Below are 17925 nucleotides of genomic sequence, written 5' to 3' on the forward strand. Positions count from 1 at the left end.
CAACATTTGGTCACTATCACACGAACAGACTTCAATAAGGTACAACATCCGGCCACTATCACACGTAAAGCCTTCAATAAGGTACATCAGTCGGTCACTATCACACGTCCAGCCTTCAATAAGGTACCACATCTGGTCACTATCACACGAACAGACTTCAATAAGGTACAACACTCGGCCACTATCACACCACGTACAGCCTTTAATTAGGTACAACATTCGGCCCCTATCACACGTACAGCCTTCAAAAAGGAACAAGTTACGGTCACTATCAGACGAACAGCCTTCAATAAGGTACCACATCTGGTCACTATCACACGAACAGCCTTCAATAAGGTACAACATTCGGCCACTATCACACGTACAGCCTTCAAAAAGGTACAAGTTACGGTCACTATCACACGAACAGCCTTCAATAAGGTACAACATTTGGTCACTATCACACGAACAGCCTTCAATAAGGTACAACAACATTCACCCCTAAATACACCATGATATCATTGAAATGAAAATCAGAAAATGTAGGAAACACATTGGCGCTGGGTACAATAGGAGCACAAGGTGATTTCTAATATGACCTTACAATATTGTACATTTTTTAAAACGTTAGCAGATTTCCTGCTCCATAAACCTCAAAAGGCCTAGCTTCTCAGAAGTTCTGGTATATCACAACCACTAAAACATATCTTCATCATTCACATATGGCTACAATACAAATACTGACCACTTTTATCAACTGAAATGTTTCTGGAAATGTCCCCCTTATCAAATAGTGGAGTCTGAATTATCAAAATACCTTTATATGTATATATGTAAGTAAATATAAGAAAGACGTATGTACTGTTATTCATCGCCATGACTATCAAATATATCATAATAGGCCGTAGCTGTCCCTTTGCAACGACTTGACAATTTGCCGTGATTGTTTTCGGTGCTGACTCAAATTATTTTAAATTCTTTTTATCTTAGCGGCTTTGATTTTGTGTGATGCGAACAAGATTGACTATAATAATTTATTTTTGTTCGAACTGGGCCGAAGATTTACCGTAACTATTATTTCTAATGACATCATCAATTGTACATTTCTGTTTTCACAATAAACTTTCCCCACCTTCCTGACTTGTAACCTTGTTTTATTCTAATCGCATATTACCCCAAAAATCATCTGGAATGTGAAAACCTGATTTGTAGTGTTTCATCACTGTTACATAGATCGGTATTCACATAGAATGTCCAGCCATGCAATGGCCCCAGCTCTATATCTAGTTGCTTTAAGGTCCAATTTTTAATTTCTTTCTTCCGGGTTCTGAAAAATGTAATGGCTACAATTTTATTTCAACTTCAAACAAAGGAGATAACATCTTCGAATTCCTTAGTATCAATGACTGGTATGTTAAGATAATTGTCCATTGCTTCATACATTCTTAATTCTATCAGGACTTGAATTTGGTAGCGGGAAATAATAACTGATGAAAACATGACAGATATACTGTAAATTTACTTATTTTAGTGCATTCTAATTTTAGCGCATTATCAAATTTTAACAGATTTTGTGCATTGATGAATTGGCGCAACCAGAAAATATGCACTAGAGAACAATATACAAGAACTTCAGTTAGTGCATTCATAATTTTGAAAAGCGCTAAAATATGTATGTTTACAGTATATTGGTGTATTCCAGATTGGCTCGTAATAAGATATTAGGAAGATACTGTAGATTCACTGATGTTTCTCTTCATAAATAAACTTAAACAAGAGATCCCAGAGGGATCTTGGCGCCCAACATTGTACCATCTTCATTAGTTCTTTGTCAGTTCGATCTTTTCCCTTCTTTCCTCTAATCTGTTTGATCGAGTCATGTTAACAGTAAATGCACCTTGAGGTAACTTTTGATCTAAACTTAATACTGATGTGTATGAAAGCCAACCTTCAAAGTGAGTTTGTCATTTCACATGTTTACTAGTACAGTACTTAATGTGAAAGAAATAGAATCGATCATTGCAATATGAGAAAGATCTGTTTAGTTCTTTTATTCCATTTTGTTTTTATGATCAGTCTCAAAATATAATACGCACAACGAGGGATCAAGGGGAACCTACATTTAAAATTTGAGAAAGATCCCTCTGGTACTTCCCAAGAAATAGCGATAACAAACTTTCACTATCAAAATCCAAGATGGCTGCCTGTCGTCCATGTTGTTTATCCGATCAGTCTCTAAAATTGCCCTGCACAGCTAGGACCAAGAGGAACCTACATATAAAATTTAAGAAAGATCCCTATAGATCTTCCCGAGAAATAGCGGTAACAAACCTACACTATCAAAATCCAAGATGGCTGCCTGTCAGCTATGTTGTTTATCCGATCAGTCTCTAAAATTGGCCTGCACAGCTAGGACCAAGAGGAACCTACATATAAAATTTAAGAAAGATCTCTATAGATCTTCCCGAGAAATAGCGGTAACAAACCTACACTATCAAACTCCAAGATGGCTGCCTGTTGTCCATGTTGTTTATCCGATCAGTCTCTAAAATTGCCCTGCACAGCTAAGGACCAAGGGGAACCAACATATAAAATTTGAGAAAGATCCCTCTGGTACTTCTTGAGAAATAGCGATAACAAGAATTATTTAAGGATGGACGACGGACGACGGACAGACGACGGACCATGGACGCAGGGTGATTTGAATAGCCCACCATCAGATGATGGTGGGCTAAAAGTATAAAACTCCAGAAACATATGTGATGAATACTATATATATGACAAAGAACTGTTCAAAATCTCATTTGATTTGGAAAGACCTAGGTTGGAGTAAGTGCAGCAAATATATTACCATTAATAGTAAACAATATGAAGTCTGTTTAACTATTTAAATATGACAATACCACAAGGGGCTGTAAATATATATATATTGAAAACGGTGCAAATTTATTTTTAAAAAGATCCTGAGTTCTAAATAAAAACCCTTGTCTTTGTTTTGGTCAATAGTAGTCATGCAAAAAGCCTTTTATCAGTGTTCAATTAACAAGACATTATTTGATAAATGACTTATCTTGTTAACAATGCGATAGTTTACAGGGATTCTGGTGAAAGGTAATCTATAGTAAAGAGGGGTTCTGGTGAAGGTATTCTATAGTATAGAGGGGTTCTGGTGAGGGTATTCTATAGTATGAGGGGTTCTGTTGAGGGTATTCTATAGTATGGAGGGATTCTGGTGAGGGTGCTCTATAGTAGAGAGGGGTTCTGGTGAGGGTATGCTATATTATAGAGGGGTTCTGGTGAGGGTATTCTATAGTATACAGGGGTTCTGGTGAGGGTATTCTATAGTATCCAGGGGTTCTGGTGAGGGTATTCTATAGTATCCAGGGGTTCTGGTGAGGGTATTCTATAGTATACAGGGGTTCCGGTGAAGGTATTCTATAGTATAGAGGGGTTCTGTTGAGGGTATTCGATAGTATATAGGGGTTCTGATGAGGGTATTCTATAGTATAGAGGGATTCTGGTGAGGGTATTCTATAGTATACAGGGGTTCTGGTGAGGGTATTCTATAGTATATAGGGGTTCTGATGAGGGTATTCTATAGTATAGAGGGGTTCTGGTGAGGGTATGCTATAGTATATAGGGGTTCTGGTGAGGGTATTCTATAGTATAGAGGGGTTCTGGTGAGGGGATTCTATAGTATATAGGGGTTCTGTTGAGGGTTTTATATAGTATAGAGGGGTTCTGGTGAGGGGATTCTATAGTATAGAGGGGTTCTGGTGAGGGGATTCTATAGTATAGAGGGGTTCTGGTGAGGGAATGCTATAGTATATAGGGGTTCTGGTGAGGGGATTCTATAGTATAGAGGGGTTCTGGTGAAGGTATTCTATAGTATAGAGGGGTTCTGGTGAGGGTATTCTATAGTATATAGGGGTTCTGTTGAGGGTATTATATAGTATAGAGGGGTTCTGGTGAGGATATTATATAGTATAGAGGGATTCTGGTGAGGGTATTCTATAGTATAGAGGGGTTCTGGTGAGGGTATTCTATAGTATAGAGGGGTTCTGTTGAGGTTATTATATAGTATAGAGGGATTCTGGTGAGGGTATTCTAAAGTATAGAGGGGTTCTGGTCAGGGTATTCTATAGTATAGAGGGGTTCTGGTGAAAGGTAATCTATAGTTAATGGGGATTCTGGTGAGGGTATTCTATAGTATACAGGGATTCTGGTGAAAGATATTCTATAGTATAGAGTGGTTCTGGTGAGGGTATTCTATAGTATAGAGGGGTTCTGGTGCAGGTATTTATAGTTAATGGGGATTCTGGTGAAAGGAATTCTATTGTAAATGGGGATTCAGGCGAAAGGTATTCTATAGTAAATATGGATTCTGGTGAAAGATATTCTAAAGTAAATGGGGATTCTGGTGTGGGTATTTATAGTTAATTGGGATTCTGGTGCGGGTATTTATAGTTAATTGGGATTCTGGTGAAAGGTATTCTATTGTAAATGGGGATTCTGGTGAAAGGTATTTATAGTTAATGGGGATTCTGGTAAAAGATATTCTATAGTAAATGGGGATTCTGGTGTGGGTATTTATAGTTAATTGGGATTCTGGTGCGGGTATTTATAGTTAATGGGGATTCTGGTGCGGGTATTTATAGTTAATGGGGATTCTGGTGAAAGATATTCTATAGTAAATGGGGATTCTGGTGCGGGTATTTATAGTTAATGGGGATTCTGGTGCAGGTATTTATAGTTAACAGGGATTCTGGTGAAAGATATTCTATTGTAAATGGGGATTCTGGTGAAAGGTATTCTATTGTAAATGGGGATTCTGGTGAAGGATATTCTATTGTAAATGGGGATTCTGGTGCGGGTATTTATAGTTAATGGGGATTCTGGTAAAAGATATTCTATAGTAAATGGGGATTCTGTTGAAAGATATTCTATTGTAAATGGGGATTCTGGGGAAAGGTATTCTATTGTAAATGGGGATTATGGTGCGGATATTTATAGTTATTGGGGATTCTGGTGAAAGGTATTTATAGTTAATGGGGATTCTGGGGCAGGTATTTATAGTTAACAGTGATTCTGGTGAAAGATATTCTAAAGTAAATGGGGATTCTGGTGTGGGTATTTATAGTTAATTGGGATTCTGGTGAAAGGTATTCCATAGTAAATGGGGATTATGGTGCGGATATTTATAGTTATTGGGGATTCTGGTGCAGGTATTTATATTTAATGGGGATTCTGGTGAAAGATATTCTATTGTAAATGGGGATTCTGGGGAAAGGAATTCCATAGTAAATGGGGATTCTGGGGCGGATATTTATAGTTATTGGGGATTCTGGTGAAAGGTATTCCATAGTAAATGGGGATTATGGTGCGGATATTTATAGTTATTGGGGATTCTGGTGAAAGGCATTCTATAGTTAATGGGGATTCTGGTGCCGGTATTTATAGTTAACAGGGATTCTGGTGAAAGATATTCTATTGTAAATGGGGATTCTGGTGAAAGGTATTCCATAGTAAATGGGGATTCTGGTGCGGATATTTATAGTTATTGGGGATTCTGGTGAAAGGTATTCTATAGTTAATGGGGATTCTGGTGCTGGTATTTATAGTTATTGGGGATTCTGGTGCAGGTATTTATAGTTAATGGGGATTCTGGTGAAAGATATTCTATTGTAAATGGGGATTCTGGTGAAAGGTATTCTATAGTAAATGGGGATTCTGGTGAAAGATATTCTATAGAAAATTGGGATTCTGGTGCAGGTATTTATAGTTTATGGGGATTCTGGTGCATGTATTTTTAGTTAATGGGGATTCTGGTGAAAGGTATTCTTTAGTAAATGGGGATTCTGGTGCGGGTATTTTTAGCACCCCCTCCCCTCACAAATAACCCGCAATACACATTATACTGTGTTTAGGACTAGCCGCCCCTCCCCTCACCAATAACCCACAACACAAATTATACTGTGTTTAGGACTAGCACCACCTCCCCTCACCAATAACCCACAACACACATTACACTGTGTTTAGGACTAGCACCCCCTCCCCTCACCAATAACCCAAAACACACATTAAACTGTGTTTAGGACTAGCACCCCCTCCCCTCACCAATAACCCACAACACAAATTATACTGTGTTTAGGACTAGCACCACCTCCCCTCACCAATAACCCACAACACACATTATACTGTGTTTAGTACTAGCACCCCCTCCCCACATTCATACTTGCCAACATGTTAAAATTTCAATCGGGGAGATGGTGTGGGTTCTGGTGAAGGTATTCTATAGTATAGAGGGGTTCTGGTGAGGGTATTCTATAGTATAGAGGGGTTCTGGTGAGGGTATTCTATAGTATAGAGGGGTTCTGGTGAGGGTATTCTATAGTATAGAGGGGTTCTGGTGCAGGTATTTATAGTTAATGGGGATTCTGGTGAAAGGTATTCCATAGTAAATGGGGATTCTGGTGCGGGTATTTTTAGCACCCCCTCCCCTCACAGATAACCCGCAATACACATTATACTGTGTTTAGGACTAGCCCCCCCTCCCCTCACCAATAACCCACACAACACATTATACTGTGTTTAGGACTAGTACCCCCTCCCCTCACCAATAACCCACAACACACATTATACTGTGTTTAGGACTAGCACCCCCTCCCCACATTCATACTTGCCAACATTTTAAAATTTCAATCGGGGAGATGGTGTGTACTCATAATAAAGAGCATAAATAAGATGCGGGGTATGTACACCCTAGTGGGAGAAAAGCACTTTTAAATGACATCTTTTAGGCTGTTCTTTCAGATGAAATCATCAGAACTTAAAAAATAGGAATAGTTAAGCAAATTCACAGGTTGACAATGCTAACTTTTAGGGTCCAAAATCGGGAGTCTCCCTCCTAAACAGGGAGGGTTGGCAAGTATGCCCATTTACAGGTCAGGTATAGTATGTACTTACGTCCCAGTTATTGGCGGTCTCCTTGCCCAGATGTACAAATATGCTGAGGATCCTTTTGACCCTGTCAAAGGAATCTTCACCTGAATAAAAAAAAAAAATGGTTAAAGACTTTACTCTGTGATAATTAACCCTTTCAACCCTGTGTAACTTCAGTAAATTCTACCATGCATTGATCCGGATGAGTTCATAATGGTGTACAGTGGTGAAAGGGTTAACAACGAATCACATTGTTCATATATTGTCAAGGACAGCAGTTAATCCAAAATTGACAATTCACAAGAAGAATCAATCAAGTAAATCCCCATGCATTTTAAAACACACTTAACAAATAGTTTGACAAAACACTGTGAACCCCCCACCCCCCTCTGTGATACAACCCCTTTGACACATGCATCAGTGTTCATGTTAATGAAGAAATGTAAAGGAAAATTCACTGATAGCTTTGTGGGACGCATTCTGTCATAGAATTTTCATTGCGTATTGAACTTTTATTTTACTGGTGTAAGAACCCTTTTTTCATTTGAACAAACTCGTAAGCCTCTTGTCCTACCACGAAATATCATCTAGGGGTCGACACTAGCACTAGTCTGCTAGACCTGGACTAGTAGATTTCAGCAAGGAGTTGGACTAGTGAATCACCTAACCTAACTGACTGGTCCTTTGGACTTGTGAAAATATGATTATAAAATAAAAATAGTCCTTTTTAAAATTTAGAAAACTGCTTAAAATAAGATATATTGCATGCTACTAATTGTAAAAAAAAACGTAAAACTTCACCATATTTTTATGGCAGTAGTTATTTTAAGTCCCCTACAGTCGATTATTTTTGATGTTTCGCGCTGTAGATTGTGAGGTTTCCTTATCAGGAATCTTGGACTGGTTACATTGATGAAGGACTAGTAAATAATCTATTCAACTAGTCCTGTGGACTATCAAGCAATAATCGTTCGTGTCTAACCGTGTGATCATCCTTGTTTATAGATCTCTAGGTTATTTGGAAGTTTAATAACATATACCTGAAAAACCAGGAGGCAGGGGGTGATGAATTATGCCAGTAGCCTGCTAGGATACAGGGCTATCAATTTTCTTGAAATCTTCGACCCATTTTCAAGGTTACAGAGGTCAAATTTTATAAAGACCTATTATCTGTATAACCATTCAACCCAGTATGCTGCTGGGAAAATATCAACTCTTCACTTTGTAGGTTTCTTGGTTTAATACCAGAAAATGTTATTTATAGGTTTTGACAGTTTTGACCTATGCTTTTGAAAGTGGTTCAAGATTTCAACAAAATTAATAGCTCTGTATATCCCAGCATGCTACTGACCAAATATCATCCTAGATCTCTTGGCTATTCTGTTGAAAGTTTTCAACAAATTTGACCCCTGTGACCTTGAAAGTGGTTCAAGATTTCAACAAAATTGATGTCCCTTCATCCCAGCATATCACTGGCAAAATGTCATCATCCTTTGCCTTTTGGTTATTTGGAAACAAGGTGAGTTAAAAAACTTTTGAACTTCTGAATGACCAACAGATCAATATTTTGACATCAGAGTTTAAGATTTTGTCTTCCTGTGCAACCGATAACCTGGACTTTGCCAGCCAATCTATCAGAGTTTAGGATTTTGTCTTCCTGGGCGACCGATAACCTGGACTTTGCCAGCCAATCTATCAGAGTTTAGGATTTTGTCTCCCTGTGCGACCGATTCCCTGGACTTTGCCAGCCAATCAATCAGAGTTTAGGTTTTTGTCTTCCTGTGCGACCGATTACCGGGACTTTGCCAGCCAATCTATCAGAGTTTAGGATTTTGTCTTCCTGTGCGACCGATTACCTGGACTTTGCCAGCCAATCTATCAATCATGTTTTCATTTGGATCAGAAGATATATCATGCATTTGGAGAGGACTGCCCAACTTTTCCATGACAGCATCATAACTCTGCAGTATACCTAACGCCTGGGTGACGTATGGTTCACCCTTGATGTTAGCTGAAACATAAATACAATCATGAATTTCTTTCTTAAAGTTGCAGATAAAAAATCTTCGTTATTTCTATGAAAATTACTTATGAATATTATGGTCATGTAACCAACTAAATGTGTCATGCTGTTAATATTTCTATATTTTTTTTTATAATTTTCAGAGATGTAAACCGTCAGATAAACGATAAACATGGAAAAACATATTTAAGACAAAAAAAAACACCTTCTTGATGTCTTGTTGTTGACAAACATTCTGCTGAAGTGCTCAACTTTTTAGGAGACTCGATAGAAACTTGTTCATCAGTATTATAAGAGAAATTGGTGTTCCCAATCGATTATATTTTTGAGGGTAGGATTTACAGATCTGGAAGATTTTGTACACCAAGAGGCAGTCAGAGGTTTTAAAATGAAAGGGAAAGCTCTATAAGGCTTGAAGGTGGCAATCCGCAACCCCTGGTTATCTAGCTAGCTACAAAATGGTCACTTGAATGTTTACCCCACATCTATAAGGGAAGGTTCTCTAAGGTCTGGTGGTGACAACCTGTGGTCACCTAGGTTCTGATTGGTCAATAGAAGATTTACCCCATAGCTATAAGGGAAGGTTCGCTAAGGTCTGGTGGTGACAACCTGTGGTCACCTAGGTTCTGATTGGTCAATAGAAGATTTACCCCATAGCTATAAGGGAAGGTTCGCTAAGGTCTGGTGGTGACACCCTGTGGTCACCTAGCTTCTGATTGGTCAATATAAGATTTACCCCACAGCTATAAGGGAAGGTTCGCTAAGGTCTTGTGGTGACAACCTGTGGTCGCCTAGCTACGGATTGGTCAATAGAAGATTTACCCCACAGCTATAAGGGAAGGTCCTCTAAGGTCTGGGGGTGACAACCTGTGGTCACCTAGCTACTGATTGGTCAATAGAATATTTACCCCACAGCTATAAGGGAAGGGCCTCTAAGGTCAGGTGGTGACAACCAGTGGTCACCTAGCTACTGATTGGTAAATAGAAGATTTACCCCAGAGCTATAGGCGAAGGTTCCCTAAGGTCTGGTGGTGACAACCTGTGGTCACCTAGCTTCTGACTGGTCAATAGAAGATTTCCCCCACAGCTATAAGGGAAGGTTCGCTAAGGTCTTGTGGTGACAACCTGTGGTCGCCTAGCTACGGATTGGTCAATAGAAGATTTACCCCACAGCTATAAGGGAAGGTTCGCTAAGGTCTTGTGGTGACAACCTGTGGTCGCCTAGCTACGGATTGGTCAATAGAAGATTTACCCCACAGCTATAAGGGAAGGTTCGCTAAGGTCTTGTGGTGACAACCTGTGGTCGCCTAGCTACGGATTGGTCAATAGAAGATTTACCCCACAGCTATAAGAGAAGGTTCTCTAAGGTCTGGTGGTGACAACCTTTGGTCGCCTAGCTACTGATTGGTCAATAGAAGATTTACCCCACAGCTATAAGGGAAGGTTCGCTAAGGTCTTGTGGTGACAACCTGTGGTCGCCTAGCTACGGATTGGTCAATAGAAGATTTACCCCACAGCTATAAGAGAAGGTTCTCTAAGGTCTGGTGGTGACAACCTGTGGTCACCTAGCTACTGATTGGTCAAGAGAATATTTACCCCACAGCTATAAGGGAAGGTCCTCTAAGGTCAGGTGGTGACAACCAGTGGTCACCTAGCTACTGATTGGTAAATAGAAGATTTACCCCAGAGCTATAGGAGAAGGTTCCCTAAGGTCTGGTGGTGACAACCTGTGGTCACCTAGCTTCTGATTGGTCAAGAGAATATTTACCCCACAGCTATAAGGGAAGGTCCTCTAAGGTCAGGTGGTGACAACCTGTGGTCACCTAGCTACTGATTGGTAAATAGAAGATTTACCCCAGAGCTATAGGAGAAGGTTCCCTAAGGTCTGGTGGTGACAACCTGTGGTCACCTAGCTTCTGATTGGTCAATAGAAGATTTACCCCAGAGCTACAAGGGAAGGTGGTGACAACTTGTAGTCACATGATTATGATTATCTTGGATGGAATTCTCACCAAAGTACAAAGTGTCTCCCAGATATTCTGGGCGCTCCAGCTTCATCCGTTCAATGGCAACTGATTTAGAACATCTGCTCCTCTGTTTCCTTACTGAACCAATGCAATAAAAAAAAAAATTGAAGTCAATATATGTTACAATAGATCCTCAACTGGAGGTATAGTAATCATAAGGTTTCAATATATGCCCTATGCTAACTAGGCTAAATATCCAAGGTCCTCCTGACTGCAATAACTCAACAGACATATTGTAAGATTTCCGAGTCAGAGGTCCGGGATCCCAGGATTACTCATTAGCAGACTCCAGTAAAGTGAATGGGGGTCATGTATATGTTCTGCTATACATCCTCAAATCAGAGAAAGGTTCATACGATTACCTGTGCCAGCTATTGAGTCTTTTACTTCAAAATTGGTCCTTTTATCATTGACAGATAATATAAGCACCAGAATGTAATCGGGTTCAGAAGTTGAAGAGATGTTGTACATCACCTTTGGGGTAGAAGCCAACTAGACAGAGTGATCACTATACGCGCCATACACTCCATGTTCAAGCTAGGATCTGATAAAGGCAGGTCGCTGACCAATCAAGAGCACCCAGGGACAGCAACCCCCAACCCCTTCCCCTGCAGAATTGGGGACACGAAAGTGACCAAAATAAAACTGCTGCACCCATGCGATATATAGGATTTTTAAAATTCTCTCTTTTCTAAATATTATGATTTGTTTCGTAGTGCCTAGCTTGGCGATACCTGACTCTTAGCTTTAATGTCGAACACTTGCCCAGGTAAGGAAGGCAATGGGATCTGTCCCCATGCAGGGACATACCAAAGTCCTTAAAAATGGTAGTTGTTATTCTCTGCCTTATGTTCAGCAATTAGGGATTGAAAGCAACTGGTTCACCCATTGTCAGTATAATGTGACTGGGTGGAATGCTGTGCCTGGTGCCATCGGCATGGTATTTCAGTAAGACAGCACTATAATGTTGACATCAGATCTGCGCTATCACAAGGATGCAAATACACCAACATACTCTGTCTCCAGCACACATACACACATATAGTAAATTGAAGCAGATTACAAAACAAAAATGTACATAGTAATCCTACACCACACTGATTCTTCATCCCTGTCATTCCCTCTCCATTCCCCATCCCGGCCATTCCTCTTTTTCACCTTTCTTCCACCCTGCCATTCCCTTCCTGACCATTTCCCCTCCTGGCCATTCCTCCTCCCAGCCATTCCCCCTCCGGGCCATTCCCTCTCCTGACCATTCCCCCTCCTGACCATTCCTCCACCCTGCTATTCCCTTCCTGACCATTCCCCCTCCCAGCCATTTCTCCACCAAACCATTCCTCCTCCCCCCCCTCCCAGCCATTTCTCCACCAAACCATTCCCCCTCCCAGCCATTTCTCCACCAAACCATTCCCCCTTCCAGCCATTTCTCCACCAAATCATTCCCCCTTCCAGCCATTTCTCCACCCAACCATCCCCCCTCCCAGCCATTCCTCCTCCCCACCATTCCCTTTTTCAACAAAGTGGGGCTAAACTTGTCATGAACATGTGGCTGCTTGCAGTTGGAATTTACCCAACAAGCTTCAGTAAGAGAAGGCTCTAAAAGGGATCGTTTGACACCCCGAGGTCACCTAATATTTACCCTCCGTGGAACGCTCTCCGGGGCATGAAGATTCACTGAGCTGCTTTGCACGTTGGATTCGTTCACTGGTAGCTCTAGATTTTCTGCTCTTTCGTGGCATTCCTGATGAAAATCATAAAAAAAAACCCCATAAATTTCAAAATTATGGCCTTGTAAAAATTCATAACAATTATTCTTGAAACACATTTTTTTTTATTAATAAGCAGTACAAATTTATCTAAAAACCTTTCAAACACTTAACATGGATATATACAGGCCTTTTTATAACTGAATATGGGTCAATTCCCCTCTTCAACTTTGGCATTATTTCCCCTATCTTAACTTTATTTTGCCCTATTTTAGTTAAAAATTCTCAAACTTGTAACTAAAGTACTACCACATGAATATCTGTTTTGTATTAAATTTTGTTTCTATTTCCTGTTAGTTTCATGACCAAGTAATTTAGTTCATTTTCCTTGTGTGTATGCTGTCATTGCCGATATTTTACGACACTTTATAGCTGACCCTGTTAATGGTATACAATATCACAACAGGAACATACATGCTTTATTCAAATGAATATTCGATGATTGATTCAAAATGTTTATAATGAATAGCAATAAACAAAAATTGAAAATGTTATCCTCTTGTACTCTCCCCGTAGCTCCAGCTGGGCCCCTCACTGGGTGGCCTGCGGGTCATGGGCAGATTGGTCGAGTGGCTAACACTCCGGCCTTCCATGCAGGCGCCCAGGGTTTGATCCCTGAAGTCGTCCTATGCATGGATATTCAGAGAAAGTATTTTTCTCCTGCCCACACAACCCCAACAACCCAGGTGGAGTATGAAATGGTCAGGGGTGGATGGTGCCGTATCTGTTCTATAGCATTCAAGTGAGGTGGCACTATAAATGATGTCGTTGGAAGCACGGTCCCACTACAAACAGAACACATTACATCTCTAGCCCACACACAGGTATACACACATAGGGAGATATTAGCCAGGTGGCATAGGACTAGCAGTTAGTGCCTGATAAGGCAGCTCCTGCGAATTCCTCAATATTGTATTGATTAATATATATTTATGTACTGTAAAGCACTTTAGAGTAGCTTATGATAGCTAGATATGGCGGTATATCAAGTGTTGTATATTATGTATATTATGCGCCTACAGTGCATATTTTCCCGTTTCAAAACAAAGGGACTTATTTATACTTTGTATCCCTGCATTAATGCCTGCTTAATAATGAGGAACTTGAGTTTCTTCAAATGTCACAAAGCTTTTCTGCAAGTAAAATAAGAACAAAATATGAAACATATTTCCAAAGTCAACACACGTGGTGATAGCTATAGGTCAACCTTGGACTTTTTAAACCCCTACTGCACATCTAAATATTAGTGTATCACCATGTCCAATTTCAAAAAGATTAGACGTTTGGACTCCGAGAACGGTACCCAAAATTGTCTATTTTTAGTAAACATGACCAGTATGATGACCTTGACCTCAGCCTCAGTAAATTTTTTAACCCCTTTTGCACATCTACATTTCACAGTGTATCACCATGTCAAATTTCAGAAAATATAGTATTTAAATGTAGTATTGCAAAGAAGATCCCGGGGGTTAGGGCCAGTCTCCAGAGCAAATCTTGATAGTATCAGTCTTCATGCTCAGCATTTATAAATCATTAGGATTGGGATCCCAGATTTTTCTGTATTATGACCAGGGGACTAGATCTGTCAGGATGGGGACAGATCTCAAGGCCAATCCTGGTAGCACCATTTATATAATATCTTAATTAATTCCTTAACAGTTGGCTGCAATTGGAACATAAGCCCTTTGTTGATTGCATCCTATTCCAAACTATGTATCTGTACGAGTCTGAGCTTGGTTCAGTTTTGAACGTTGGTGCTTGGGGCGGCAGGCCTTACTTAGTCTTACGCTCATTGTCTATCGCCACAGCATCAGCAAGATCCCACTGGCATCCACCTTCAACTAGACAGAAGATGATAGATCTGTTTTTAACTCGTTTTAATTGTACATTGGCTATCGTGGATAGTTGTGACCCCCCGCTATGTGCAAACTGTCTGACAATATTCTTATGAATGATGCACATGATTGTGAAGAAGAAGAAGAACTATTGAATGTTTTTGTCTGCTTCGTTCTTACTTTGCTGGTGTCTTGTTTCAAATACTGTTCAGGGAGGATGGCTACTAGATTATGAATGAATTCATAGCAGTGTCAGTGTGTGCTATGGTCGCCTAATGACTACAAGAGGCTTAAGGCCCAACGGTTTCACCATTTGAGTTAGGCCTTCACTAGAGTGTTTGCTGTAATCTTTGCATCTGTATATCGGTGCACGTGTAGATACTGAGTCGAATTCAATTCAGACGATAACACTCAGGGAGGGGGTATCACTCAGGGAGGGTGTATCACCCAGGGAGGGGGTATCACTCAGGGAGGGGGGTATCAACCAGGGAGGGGGGTATCACTCAGGGAGGGGGTATCAATCAGGGAGGGGTTATCACTCAGGGAGGGGTATCACCCAGGGAGGGGGTATCACCCAGGGAGGGGGTATCACTCAGGGAGGGGGTTATCACTCAGGGAGGGGTATCACCCAGGGAGGAGGTATCACTCAGGGAGGGAGTATCATTCAGGGAGGGGGTATCACCCAGGGAGGGGGTATCACCCAGGGAGGGGGTATCACTCAGGGAGGGGGTATCACTCAGGGAGGGGGTATCACTCAGGGAGGGGGTATCATCCAGGGATTGGGTATCACTCAGGGAGGGGGTATCAATCAGGGAGGGGTATCAATCAGGGAGGGGTTATCACTCAGGGAAGGGTATCACCCAGGGAGGGGGTATCACCCAGGGAGGAGGTATCACTCAGGGAGGGGGGTATCACTCAGGGAGGGGGGTATCAATCAGGGAGGGGGTATCATCCAGGGATGGGGTATCACTCAGGGAGGGGGTATCACCCAGAGAGGGGGTATCACCCAGGGAGGGGGATCATTCAGGGAGGGGGTATCACTCAGGGAGGGGGTATCAATCAGGGAGGGGGTATCCCCCAGGGAGGGGGTATCACTTAAAGAGGGGGTGTCACTCAGGGAGGGGGTATCACCCAGGGAGGGGGTATCATTTAAAGAGGGGGTGTCACTCAGGGAGGGGGTATCACCCAGGGAGGGGTATCATTCAGGGAGGGGGTATCACTCAGGGAGGGGGTATCACTCAGGGAGGGTGTATCACCCTGGGAGGGGGTATCACTCAGGGAGGGGGTATCATCCAGGGATTGGGTATCACTCAGGGAGGGGGTATCAATCAGGGAGGGGAATCACCCAGGGAGGGGGTATCACTCAATGAGGGGGTATCACTCAGGGAGGGGGTATCACCCAGGGAGGGGGTATCACTCAGGAAGGGGGTATCACTCAGGGAGGGTGTATCACCCTGGGAGGGGGTATCACTCAGGGAGGGGGTATCAATCAGGGAGGGTGTATCACTCAGGGAGGGGTATCAATCAGGAAGGGGTATCACCCAGGGAGGGGGTATCACTTAAAGAGGGGGTGTCACTCAGGGAGGGGGTATCACCCAGGGAAGGGGTAACACTCAGGGAGAGGGTATCACCCAGGGAGGGGTATCACTCAGGGAGGGGGTAACACTCAGGGAGGGGTATCACCCAGGGAGGGGGTATCACTCAGGGAGGGGGTATCACCCAGGGAGGGGTATCACTCAGGGAGGAGGTATGCTGCACTAGTCAGATTTTTTTAGTCTGCTTTTGAAATTGTCCAAATCATCCGCAAAAACACAATATTTGATCGGCTAAATTGTTAATTATTATTGGAAAAAAGCTGTTTTGAATATATATCAGTTTGATGTTATGATTTTAAATGTCTCGGAGTGTTTTTGTCTTGTCGATTCAATTCAAGTTTATTTGGTAAAAAAAAGTACAAAAATGTAACAATTTCATACGGTACACAATATATGTTTTGACACTAATCATTTACATACGACCCCGTATTCTTAGTTGTTCTGGCCTCATATTATATATATATGATTCATGTTCATTTGGAATTAAATTTTAAATAAAATTTATTTATATAATGGATAATTCATGTTACTAATTCAAAGAAATAAAATCAAAAATTAAAACATACATCAAATTGTACATTTTGTTGTCTTTTCATTTGACATGTTGTCTAAAACGAAATACACCTGTGTAAACATACGGAGTAAGATTGCTATTTAAGACACATTACAATCACTGTCTTTTGTTTATCTTATTACCTCGTGCATTTGAAACTGTATGGCTTCTAGCAAGCGCCGTGTAAACACCATGGGTGTATAGTCTACCAATGTTGTTTTTACTTTTAGTTGATGAAAGATGTTGATCGATTTTAACAAGATGTGATGACAAAAAAGTGTGAAGATGCAAATTTGTATGCTCTCAACTAAACTATTACCATTAAGTAATGACTATTACCATTATATATATTAGCACGGACTGAATCTAATTCCGTGATATTAGTTATAACTATAACGTATATGCTGTTATAATTGTTTGATATAATTGTTAGATATATTTTGTCATTAAGTATATATTTTGTCATTAAGTATATATATTGTCATTAAGTATATATATATATTAGTTATATTTATTAGCTATATTTTATCATAACGTACATATCGGCTATAAGTATAAGATTTATTTTATTATTAGGCAAAAAAAAAAAGGTGTCTGTTTAGGGTTCCCGACCGACCCTAGCTTTTTACCCCCGACCCAAAACTTTTTGATGAAAATAAAAACGAAAAAACACCACGCTAATTTTCGATTTTTAGAAGGTTCCTTGCTTCCAGCTCTGTGTTAGCGCTAAATGTCATCTTATGGAGCACAATTTGCCTCCAAATGAATCTTGTTTATGTAATTCTTTGTTTTACATACAATAGTAGGGTCATAATCACATGACTAAAAATATACAAAAAACAAGAGGCCCATGGGCCTTAACGGTCACCTGATATATTTATACAGAGAGTTGATTTGTTTTTAACATGAACAGAAATATTATTCAAAGTGACAAAAAACAATAAAACCACCTTATTCAATATCTAGCATGCAGATTTAAGACTGAAAAGTATTTGAAACTAGCACCTCTGATTCTAAACAAGGAAAATGAAGAAATTTTATTTTAGCACACAGACTCCATATTGGGCCCCACCCTACAGCCCTTTGTGGTAGGGATGGCTCAAAATTTACAAAGTATCAAACTGTCAACTTAGGGTTATAATTCCAATCAAGTTATCAACATGTAATATTCAAAGTATCATTTGCCATTATAAACCATAACAAAT

General features: G+C 40.5%; 1 protein-coding gene across 2 annotated transcripts in view; it reads right to left on the reverse strand.

The window, feature by feature from the left end:
- Positions 1-476: 476 nt before the first annotated feature.
- Positions 477-17925, reverse strand: part of LOC110458641 — an 18930-nt gene continuing 1481 nt past the window's right edge. For both annotated transcript variants that reach the window (XM_021510432.1, XM_021510433.1), the window contains exons 2-6: positions 12611-12712; positions 10957-11049; positions 8778-8932; positions 6946-7025; positions 477-1306 (exon numbers count right to left, since the gene is read on the reverse strand). In XM_021510432.1, coding sequence (XP_021366107.1) covers positions 1162-1306; positions 6946-7025; positions 8778-8932; positions 10957-11049; positions 12611-12710 — 573 coding nt within the window. In that variant the 5' untranslated portion in view covers positions 12711-12712 and the 3' untranslated portion in view covers positions 477-1161. The remainder of the gene's footprint in view (positions 1307-6945; positions 7026-8777; positions 8933-10956; positions 11050-12610; positions 12713-17925) is intronic.

This window comes from Mizuhopecten yessoensis, unplaced genomic scaffold, assembly GCF_002113885.1.
Source record: "Mizuhopecten yessoensis strain PY_sf001 unplaced genomic scaffold, ASM211388v2 scaffold9683, whole genome shotgun sequence".
Classification (NCBI taxonomy): Eukaryota; Metazoa; Mollusca; class Bivalvia; order Pectinida; family Pectinidae; genus Mizuhopecten; species Mizuhopecten yessoensis.